This window comes from Amphiura filiformis, chromosome 12 (assembly GCF_039555335.1).
Source record: "Amphiura filiformis chromosome 12, Afil_fr2py, whole genome shotgun sequence".
Lineage (NCBI taxonomy): Eukaryota > Metazoa > Echinodermata > Ophiuroidea > Amphilepidida > Amphiuridae > Amphiura > Amphiura filiformis.
Window position 1 is genome coordinate 9,130,193 of NC_092639.1, and position 12,068 is coordinate 9,142,260.

General features: G+C 36.0%; 1 protein-coding gene across 2 annotated transcripts in view; it reads right to left on the minus strand.

The window, feature by feature from the left end:
• Positions 1 to 12,068, minus strand: part of LOC140165751 (E3 ubiquitin-protein ligase COP1-like) — a 33,552-nt gene extending 21,484 nt beyond the window's left edge. For both annotated transcript variants that reach the window (XM_072189072.1, XM_072189071.1), the window contains exons 1-2: positions 11,717 to 12,068; positions 1,202 to 1,261 (exon numbers count right to left, since the gene is read on the minus strand). In XM_072189072.1, coding sequence (XP_072045173.1) covers positions 1,202 to 1,261; positions 11,717 to 11,841 — 185 coding nt within the window. In that variant the 5' untranslated portion in view covers positions 11,842 to 12,068. The remainder of the gene's footprint in view (positions 1 to 1,201; positions 1,262 to 11,716) is intronic.

Sequence of the window (12,068 nt, forward strand, 5' to 3'; positions counted from 1 at the left end):
TTATACTGGGACCCTAAAAAGGTGGTGCTGTCACATTTTGCTAAATCATTTTGTCTACTTATTCCTATATTTTTGCTAAAATTCATCATGAACAAATGGTTTTGGTCTTATTTTGAAGATAAATTATTAATCTAATGAATTAAAAACAAATACAATTAAACAAATGTATTAATTAATTGCAACAGCTTAATTAAGTTAATTAGTCAGGGGTGGTGCGGAAGTGGAGGAGCCGGCGGAGGAGCTCTGTGTAATTCCAATGGGAAGTTGATGTTCATTAATAAAATTTATGCACTTTGTTGCCTAGTAGAAGTAAAAATGCATTTTGCATAATGTTAATCTTATTTTTTAACTTTCTATAACTATAATTGCCTAGTTAATTAATCTTAATGAACTTAGTAATTAAGGATTTAACAAGCTTTTAATTAATGCAGTGGAATGTGGGTCATACAATACAATGGGCTTTAATTTTGCATGCATGCATATGAAATAAATTTCAATATTGTTTTATCTTTGAAATATGAAAAAATCTTCTAAAAGGAGATTGTTACAGTCAAAGGATTTAATCTGATGACATATTGATCTCTGGTTATTGTTAAATAGTAATTGATGTAGGCTAATTGTTCATGTATTGTACATGTACCTTTGTTACTAATTATTCACCGAATATTGATTTTTGGAACACCCTATATAGGAATTGGATAAATTTGATATTATAGCAATTCTGTAAACTATTTTGAATATATCTTCCAAATTTAATAGCACTTAGGGAAATTTTACATAAATTAAAAAAATTAATTTACAACTTTTTTTCACACCCTGTATAACACAATGGGCTTAACAAATATATTGCAAACTATACATTTAATGAAAGGACTAACTGTGTACATTCCAAATATCAAGTTCATTTTCCAATTTAATATACTATGTAGAAATATTGGAGCGGTAAAGAAATTTAATTTTTTCGGTATTTTCAATGGAATCACCCTGTATATTTTTTGGTACACCCTGTATATCCATTCAAACTTTACAGATTTGCAATCATGACAATATATGCTTTCTAAAAATGTATACTTTTACCAGTTTGGGTGAAAACTTTTTGAAATATAATCAGAAATACAAAAAAGGAGTTGATTTTTGACAAATTGCAAGATGTGACACAATTGGGTCCCACCTCAAAAAACATGACCTCTTGCAAACTTACCAGAAACTGTGCCCACATTTAGTCATATGCGCTTCATCAATTATATCAAAACATATCGGGCTGAAAGATATAAGAAGAGAAAACAGATCATGCTACATGTATGATTATTATTTTCATGATTCAGATATGACTGGTACATCAAGTGGCTTCCTTTTGAGCAAGATGAATACACACTGGGTCATCACGAATATCTAACACTAATTAACTGTGTTAAATTAATTTATATTAAAGAAAAGTCATGTTCCAATGTCATTACTGTATTTTGTAATTTCAACTCCATAACATGTTAGTACAATTTTGTTGTTAATTGGTACAGTATCATGTTTGATCCTAATTATAAATCTTCAGATGACCCGGCCACCAAACCATTCAGCCTAACACAAATGGAGCTCGGGCCATTTGGTAGCACAAAAAATATGAATCTACCATGTATTGTACATACATGTACAATGTACATATGCTTTAAAGTGACAAAAAGGTTTTATTTCTGAGCCCTTGATTCTCATAAAAACATCTCTACAAGTGTAGTAAACCTGTCAAATACATACATGTCAAAACAAACGGACATACCTAAAGCTACTAGCATATTGAGTTATGACTGTCAGATCCCCCCTCCCGCCTGGGAATCAACTACACAGGCAAAGTGCCAGGGTAAGGGTGCACTCATACAGGAAGCATTTTGGCGTCATGTATAACTACCTGTTTCCTGCAGTACTTAGCTAACTTCTGAAGACCTGCAGAAACCAGGGGGAATCCAACAAATTAAGTGTCATTTATGATTATTAAATGTTTATCTACTGTATGGCCATACACAATCTATAAAGAAACTGATCTTTCTCTTTTATTTTTTTGGCTTGCATGTATGAGTATCTACGTACATTGCACATTTTTAGAAAGATTTTACTTTTTAGGTCATCCAAAGGAAAAGACCGTACGACATCACAAGTCGTCTGTGTGTCCGATAACAATGTCCATCCACATTTTGGTTAAAATTGTCTCATTTTTCATAAAGAGTTTAAATTCTATATTGCAACCAAACTTGAGTGAGAGCTGCATATAGGGGTGCCTTCGTGTATTGGTGGTATATCCATGGTCATATGGAGCTCATAGATCATTTCAGGTCAACTTTTAAAGGCTGAAAATGAAAAATCTGGACTCACATGAATAGTTCAAATCCAAATGCAGCATACTTGTTGGGCCAAGACACATGTAAGGAGCATTCTTAGTCAGTGGGAGTGGTCTTTACGTAGACACATAATCTGATTGGACAATCGCATGATTTTGGGTGTCGTCTATCAGGCGGTAGAGGACCCCACGTCATCATGAGTGTTGATAACGCGTAACACGCTCATAGAGGTGCTTGCGTATATATCGCGTTGTATGCGTGAGACGCCGTGGGGAGTAGTCGCACACGCTTAGCAGTACGCACAACAAAAGATGTGAAGTTGTAAACAAGTTTTGTTCATTTTAGAAAAAGGGGAATTTTTATGACGGTAACTTAACTTTTGCTTTTTAAAAAATAGTTTACAGTTATTAGAATAATATTAAACTGACTAAGAATGAGAATAAACGATAGGAATTTTTATTTTGACTATCCTCTACCTATGATCGACGACAGGCAGGTCAAATATTTTTATCGTATTTTAGCGCTGGCATCCACTTCTCAAAATATTGGACCTGCCTGTTGTCTATCACACGGTAGAGGATAGTCAAAATAAAAATTCCTATCGTTTATTCTCTAAATAATCAGCTGGCCCTTTGTATAAATCCAGCTGGCCCTTTGGGCCAGCTGGGAAGGTTTCCAGCTAGTGAAGGCAAATCCATTGGCCCAGGTTTGTTTGGCAGTTTTTTGCGGATCAATCTATACTTGGCTTGCATAAATCCGGTCGAACCCTCTAAACTTCATTCAAAAGTGGTAAAATTTTTCTGAGAATCAGTATTAAACTGCAAACTGTTAGAAATTTTGTAAAAAACTTGATTGCACATTGTATACTACTCAAGAACATGTTTACAGGCAAATAGGAAATAAATGCAATGACTAATCAGACATTGCCAAATTGCATTTCAAATGCCAAGACTTAGTGCAGATAAATACAAGAGGCATTGCTACACTGTACATTGTTGACAAAGTTGAAGCCCAATTTCTGTACTTTCTCTCTCGAATTCAGAAATTGAAACAGATTCATGTAAAATGTCTTATTTTGTCTTAAATACCTGGGCTTTCAGCTGCTGAACCACTAGCAGGCTATGTTAGCACATATAATAATTGACACTAGTTTTAAAAAAGTGGCAAAATCTTTTAATACTTTTACAATCCTCCGGATGAGCAAATCACTGAATAGGCCTTTATAAGGCAGTTCAATGCCCAGCTTCAAGAGTTTCACCATGTGTAAATTAAAGCCTGAGACCAATTTCAAATTCAATTCATCACACCTCCGCTAAACAAAAAGATAATGTCATGGTTTTGGTCTCATTTGAAAGCTAAATAATACCACTAAATCTGTAAAATATGAACAATACATTTTGTGGCTTCTCAACTTGCGAGCAGTCAAGGTGGAAGGGGGAGGAGGGGGGAGAGGAGCACATGAACTCTATTGGAACACAATGAACAGTGTGTTTCACAATGTACATTTTGTACGGTACCCAAGGTCTTAGCCAGCCATACGTCTACCCGTCTTTAAGACGGGCTAATCTAACTTTAGACGGGTAGATTTAATGGATTTTACAGATGTGATAGCTCTAAAACAGATGATTTTAAGGGTATATGAACTTGGTAAAAGGTAAAGCGCCCTCACAGCCTAATTTAACCCAAAACCGTTAATTTTAAGGACACTAAAAAGTTTCATTTGACACAAAGTGCATAAATTGACCTTCCTGGACCTAAAACTATGTACATATAGATACGGTACCAAAAATGCATAATCCTTAAGGGATCTAAAATGAGCGTTTATTGCGTTTTGACAGTATTTTTTGTGGGACATGAGAGCACCTCAGACCTATCGAATTGCATTCTGAATCTGAAGCATGTCTTTCTGATATCAAATAATTTTCATTTTTGAAAATCACAATAATAAAATTTTATGACAAATTATAAAAATTTGATATTTTTCAAATTTTTGATATATAGCAGTCCTCGAAGTACATGTAAATTATATAAATCTAATGATATATTCTTAAAGTGTATGTAGCAGGGAGGAAAAGCCGACGGTCAATTGAAAATTTTGACCTTTCATTTTGAAGATATGGATTTTTCCCAAAAGACCTTATTTTTTGTTTGGTGTTTTGGGAAAAAAATCCATATCTTCAATACTGAAAGGTCAACATTTTCAATTGATCGTCGGCTTTTTATCCCACCTACATACACTTTAAGTATAAATCATCAGATTTATAAAGTTTACTTCAAGTACTGTTAAATATCAAAATATCAATTTTAATGATTTGCCATAAAATGTGTATTAAATTGCGAATTTCAAAAATCAAAAATATTTGATATCAGAATGACATTCTTCGTATTCAGAATGCAATTCGATATGTCTGATGTGCTCTAATGTCCCAAAATAAATACTGTCCAAACGTTCATACCCCAGCCCTTAATGTGATAAAATTCCCTTAAAAATCCCCTAGAAAATAAAGGTCAAATCTGCCCCCCCCCTTGTGTGTCGTTATTTGGCAGGCACTGGCTCAATTTTTGGCCGATTTCAATAAAATTGGTGTCAAATTACTCGGAACAACAAGCTGCATCAAATAAGCTGGAACCGTACCCTAAGCTGTTTGCAACTACACCCTTATACAGCCTATCACTATCTTTATGACTCAAAAAATATGTTGAACTGTAAAAAATTCTAACATATTATGGGACACTAGGCTTGGGCGACAGCCAACTAAGTCGTCAATAGTTGTTAGTTGCGATATTAATATATCCTTGCAAGGCTCATTAAGTTAAGCGTTAACCATCGCTTGACCGAAAAGTCTTTCATCAATCCAGGCAAATGATAACCGATGATGGATTGATCATTGAGGATAGAACGTGGAGCTATCTCAAAACGCATCAGAATCAGTAAAGCATGACACCATATAAAGCAATGGAAATTCGGAAACAATGCCGATCACGCCGAGTATTTGGGTTGGGATTTTCGGGTAATTTTGTGCCCGGGTACCTGTTCATTTTCCGGGCGGGTACCCGGGTACCCGAAATAAAAAAATAAAAAATACTATACAACCCCAAGGAATGGTGCATCATTTGGCCGTCATACATGTATGCAAAGACGCACATTGCGTCACCAAATGTGACTTACCAAATTGTGTAAAATTGTCGCACCAATAAATTAATAAGTTATATACCGGTACCATTTCTTGATAATTTAATCATGCATACAGGATATAAAAGAATGAAATGTCACCTTGTGTACAAATTTAAAGGTGTATTTTGTGATCCTAGCATCCTCTTTTTATGACATTTTTCAGTACAGGGTTTAGATACATGTACATGTATATATCCATGAAAAAAAGCTTACCGGTACCGTATTTCATCAAATAAACGTTACATTTTCCCGGGTGCTTCCTTGGGGTGTTCACATACCTGCCAACATTGAAAACCTAGAAAACAGAGTACATGGCGAACGTAGGGCGCGAAGCGCCGGTAGTATCGCTTCTGACGGGGGGGTCAGGGGTTTCTACACTGTAAAAACCCTTATAAGCCCCTTCACATTAGACACATTTGATAGAAAAACAACAAGGTGAAAATGAAGCCCTAGGCTTTTATACACTTTGAGGAGGGATTTATACTCCATATCTAGCAACAATTTCAACACATATTTGATGACTACAACCTTTGAAAAAAATGTGATAAAACATTCTGGGACCTGTTTTGATAAGTTTGAAAAATATGCTTCCTTCACACAGAAAATGTGCTTTTAAAAATTCAGAAAAAAAAACATTCAACAAAAACATGTCAAAGTTTTGTTGACTTTGGAGAAACACTAGATATTCTGAAGTGCTAGGATCATTCACAGATGATTTGAAAACAAAAAATTGGAAAACATTACAAAAAAATTGCAGTTTGCTATCTTATAATATGGAAACCACTAACTAATGTTTACCTCTTCATCTATCACAATATTATACATGCATTGGTTTTCCATGCATTTTATAATATGTGCTAGATGAAGAGGTAAACATTAGTTAGTGGTTTGCATATTAAGATAACAAACTGTAATTTTTTGTAATTTTTTCCAATTGTTTTCAAATTAACTGTGAATGATCCTAGCACTTCAGAATAGGTCCAGTGGTTCTCCAAAGTCGCCGAAAACTTTGGAAAAGAAATTTTTTTTTTCTTTCTGAAAATCGGAGTACTCCGATTTTCGGGGGTTTAAAACTCGGGTTCAAATCGGAGTAACTCCGCGAAAATCGGAGTAGTTGGCAGGTATGTGTTCATATATGATGTTATTTGTTAAATCCATGGTATGTAATTCTTTTGTATCATGTATTTCATTTGTATTTTGATCATTTGATGTATTTTGTTTGACCCCTGGGCCAGACTGGAAATCAGTATGGACCACTGAGTTTGTTCCCCAGGCAAAATAAGATCTAATAAAATAAAATAAAATAATAATATCATGCTTGACAATATAGGTCATATTTTCTTATTTATTTGGCCCCTATATTTGTTTTTTGTTTTATATCATTATAGTGCCATCTATAGTTTGACAATTTCGATGTTTTTGGGGGGACGAATTGGTACTGGGGTGAAGTCTTCCAAATTTATCCCGATTTCATTCTACATTGTACATGTACATGTATGACTACCGTACCCAAAACTCCTGTTGTGTAATATATCGCAGTGGTAGCCGGCCTTTAACAAGGTGGATTTTTCAAGATTTCTTCGGAAATACATCAATTTGAAGCGTTATTAAAATTGTATGATGATAATGAGAAAAATTTGATTCAAAACCAGGATCAGAATTTTGGCGTGAATCAGAGAATCAATTCTCAAAGATTCTCGTAAACGGATTTGTAAACATTTGTAGTTTACACAGAAGTTGAATTGCGAGAATCAAATGATACCCACTGTGAAACGAAATTCTGACCCTGAAAAACTCATCAACAATGAGAAAAATTGGGGGATGATGCTGTTGACCAGGTTTAACGGACCTTAAATATCATACTGAGATTTTTTAAACGGAACTACTCTTCACTAAGTTGGACAATGAGTGAGTCCTGAAACATGTAGTGAAAGATCGTGATGGTTTCAGTAAGTTTAAGTAGGAGTGGGCTATAGATGACTCATACTTTGTTTTATTTTCTAAACAGTTTTTTTTTTTTTTTTATAACCTATCTCAGCATGAAATGACAACATTTTTGGCAGGGGGTCTGAGAAAAAAGTGTGCAGCACCCTCTTGTGTCACCATACATGTACCTTATCTTTGTGAAGGAGTGGATTTGAGTACAAAATCCTTCATAGTACTCATTTTCTGGCATATTGCTATGATTTTGGTGTCTAAATATATGTAAATGAGCTAAAGATACCTAATTTTGATTGCCATTTTGGGACAAAATTGAGCGTGAGGGCGCTTTTTTAGATTTTACGCAAATTTCTCTCCTTTCGGTATCTTAATGTTTACATTGTATCACTGCTAACACACAGTGTCTTAAATTGGAAAAATCGTCCTTCTTTTAATCTTCCAGCTTGAATGGGGAATTAGCATTGGCTGACAATAAAAAACACTCAAAAGTTGGACCAAAACACTCAAAAGTAAGACCAAAATAAGCTGAACCACTCAAAAACTAGCTCAAAGTAAGACCAATTCAAGCCAAATTTACTGAATCCACTTCACTTGAGTGCCCACTTGAGTGAAGTACTTCTTCCTATTGTGACTGTATTGACTGATCCAACATTCAAGTACATTCATCCAACTTTCAGCCTATTTTGGTCTTAATTTGAGCTTGTTTTGGTCCTTCTTTTGAGTGTGTTCTATTGTCAGCCACACCTAATTCCCCATTCAACCAGGGTATTAAAAGAAGGACGATTTTTTCAATTTAAGAAATTTGGAGTTTCCAGTGTATATCTTTGAAGATACGGTACCGAAGTTTGATCTGCTCGAGAAATTTGAGCTTTTTAGCAGAAGTAGTTTGTCCATAACGCTCATCAGAACGCTCATTTGGATGCCACCATTGGATTGTACATGATAAAAGGTCGTTGACCCCCATGTGTGTGTATAGCAGTATTGAAGGAACATTCAAACGAGTGCTACGGACAAACTAATTGTGATAAAATGCTCAAATTTCTTGAGCAGTTTGAACTAATGATCATCTTCATAGCTATTAACTTAATAAAAAAAACCCTTTAGGGTTAAGCAGCGTCAAGGATTTATCATTTAAATATTGGTCCAATGCAAAACCCACCCATATACCAAAATCGCTGAAAAGGTACCATAAAACCGTGGCACATCCCCATATAACTCGAACCAGGGAGACTCCCCCCACGTATATTTTTATTTTGTATCGTGTATGATCATGAGAATGATTGAATATTTCCGATAACCTCGCTTTTCCTTGTGTTTATAACACTTTTTTACTCCCGTCCTCTCCCGGCGTCCTCTATCAAAGTACAATAATGACATGACATGGACTGGCGGCACGATAAAATAACATTTTCAACCTAGTTTTTGACCCCATCGTCTCCATCTATCATGAGCACCCCTACACATCAATCATCCGAAGATTGAAGAATGCTTTACCAATCGATAACCAAGGCATTCGTTTCCTATAGGCCTACTTGACAACATTTTATGCAGAACAAGTTTATTTGGCGCTCAATCACTAACATGCATGACCACATTAATGTCGACTCCAATTCGTTTATTCCACTGAATACTGTGAACTACAACAGGCCGATTACTATAGACCACTTGACATCACTGTTTATCAACAAAGGCGAGGCCCGGTGGGGTCACTCCCTGGCAGGGGGGGACGCATAGGACCGGAGTACCACAAGTACAAATTACCCCCTTTTGCAATCGATTTCAAGGACAAATCAAAAAAGTTTCTTGAAACGAACAAGAAAAAAGAAAAAAGTGAGAGAAAAATAAAATAAAATAGATGGAATGGACCACATAGGGACTCGAACACGTACCAAGAACGGGACTTGTTTACATTGTGAGAGCATGCCGAGCGTAAACACGGTCACGGAAGTGGGGTTCTGATTGGCTGAATCAATTGTCTGACAATGAATAGCATAGACATACATGTAGGCTATAGCAACAAACCGATAATCATGCATGCATGGATTGGCTGACTTTTGAGAAATAATGTAGGCAGTTAGAAATCAAAATTAACGTTCCACAATCCAGATATCGATAATGTAACATTTATAACAGTGTTTTGTGGTACAAGATTCTCGAAAATTGTTCCCAAAAACTGGCTAATAAAATTTAATCGGTACTGTATTTGGTTCTTCCCCATGGCAACATTATTTCTTTGGTCGATTTGTAGTACTACAATACAAAAAAGGAGAAAACAGTCACTCGGCGTGGTTTTATACGGAGCGAATATTTGAAAAAAACTGCATGGAACGTGTTTTTGATCTTGTGAACATGGTGCATAAAAATGATTTAAACGAAGGATTTTCAAACGGATTCTAAAAATTTGTATAAACACACAAAAATAATGTTAAGATACATCCATGCACCAACATTTGACTCACTGCGATATTTGATTGCTGAGAAAACGCGGTTTTAGAGAATAACTTTATACGTCTTTTATACGTTTTTTATACGTTTCTTCGTGTAACCTTACGAGAGATCTAAAGACCACTGCTAGCACATAGTATGAGATGTCCACTGTTCAGCATGTCCAGTTCTGTTTTAACCATTTCATTGAGTTACCCAATGGTAGCAGTGCTTGAGATCTGCACGATCAGAACCCGGGGGATCAGAATGGCGACAGATTTTCCAGACATCAAACAAATTTGATTTTTTACACTAAAAAATATGACACATTTATGGGGACAACCAAAATGTTTTGAGGACAAGAAGAATTTATGCTTTAGTTATCCTCGGGACAACCTCCATATTTTCCTTATTTCGGACACTGCCCATAAAGGATGCGGCGTTGGGATATTTCTCACTATCACAGACACAGTATAAACTATCATGTCATTGTTACAAGTATGGTCGTGGATAGTAGATACATGTAGATTATTTAGAGAATAAGCGATAGGAATTTTTATTTTGCCTATCCTCTACCGTGTGATATTTACAGGCAGGTCCAATATTTTGAGTAGTGGATGCCGGCGCGGCGGTATCCACTACGATAAAAATATTGACCTGCCTGTCGCCTATCATAGGTAGAGGATAGGCAAAATAAAAATTCCTATCGCTTATTCTCATTCTTAGTCCTGAAGTTAAATATTATTTTAATAACTGTAAACAATTTTTAAAGCAAAAACTAAGTTACCGTCATAAAAACTCCCTCATTATAAAATGAACGAAACTTGTTTACAACTTTACGTATTCTGTTGCGCGTACTGCTAGCGCGTTCGCGTACATGTATTCCGCACTAATCTACGCATCCAGCGCGATACATACGCGCACCTCTACACGCGTGTTACGGATTATCAAGACACATTCATGACGTGGGGTCGTCTACGGCCTGATAGACGGCACCCAAAATCATGCGATTGTCCAATCAGAAATGTGTCTACGAACTAGACCACTCCCACTGACTAAGAATAAACCATCGCATATATGCGTGCGATATGCGATCAAACAGATAGATAGGACCTTGTGCAAAATAATATCCACGCCACTGGACAGTTAGCACTTAGCAGTACATGTACATGTTTGCTTACTTTGTAAAATAAAGGAAACCTGCAAAACATTATACATATGTACTTAACTGTCTAGACTCTAGACGTTCCCAAGCATGTCGAGTAACATGCAAAATTCATTATATTAAATGCAAATTGCATAAATTTACAGTTTTTGTCAGAGAAGAACGGCACTTGTTTACATTGTGAGAGCATGCCGAGCGTAAACACGGTCACGGAAGTGGGGTTCTGATTGGCTGAATCAATTGTCTGACAATGAATAGCATAGACATAGGCTATAGCAACAAACCGATAATCTGATTCATGCATGCATGGATTGGCTGATTTCATTAGGTCTTACTCCATTGTACTCTTACTGAGTCTTAGTTAGGCTTAGCTTAGGACAGGTGTCAAATTGCTGGTCAGCGCAGATTGGCGCCTAAACTAAAGTTGAAGTGAACACAAACATGCAAAGCTCCACGTATGTCACTCATTAACAGGGCGCTCGCGTCAATCTGAGCAAGAGACATGCCGTTCTTCTCTGAAATCCAGTGTAATCAATTCAATCATCACCAGATCTGATTCTGAATGATGATCGACATCATCTCTGTTGAACTGTTCATCATCTTCAAAAATCAAAGGCTGCTTCAATAACAAACAAGTCTTGAAATGATATTATTATAATCTTGACAAACATAAAATAGACATACCAAACAAAATCATTATCCTTGTCCTCGTATGAATTATGTACACCATTGTAGTTGTAAACAGCCGGCTGTGATCGTTTTCGTCTTGACCTGGGTGTCGTCTGCCTGCTTGTGTTGTTGTTAGCCATTTTCCAAAGCGCAAGACGGTAAGCTTAACACAACAGTCGTAATTTAAACAGCTAGCACGACCTGCACCTTACCTTCTTTGCAAGGCGATTGTTACATAATTATAAATATCGAATTCTAAAGAGCTGAAGTATGTTTATAATTCGATAAAACACAATATATTTTCACTTTTTGTTTTGCTTTGTCCCGACACATTACTACACACAATGCGGATGTGGATTGTGACACT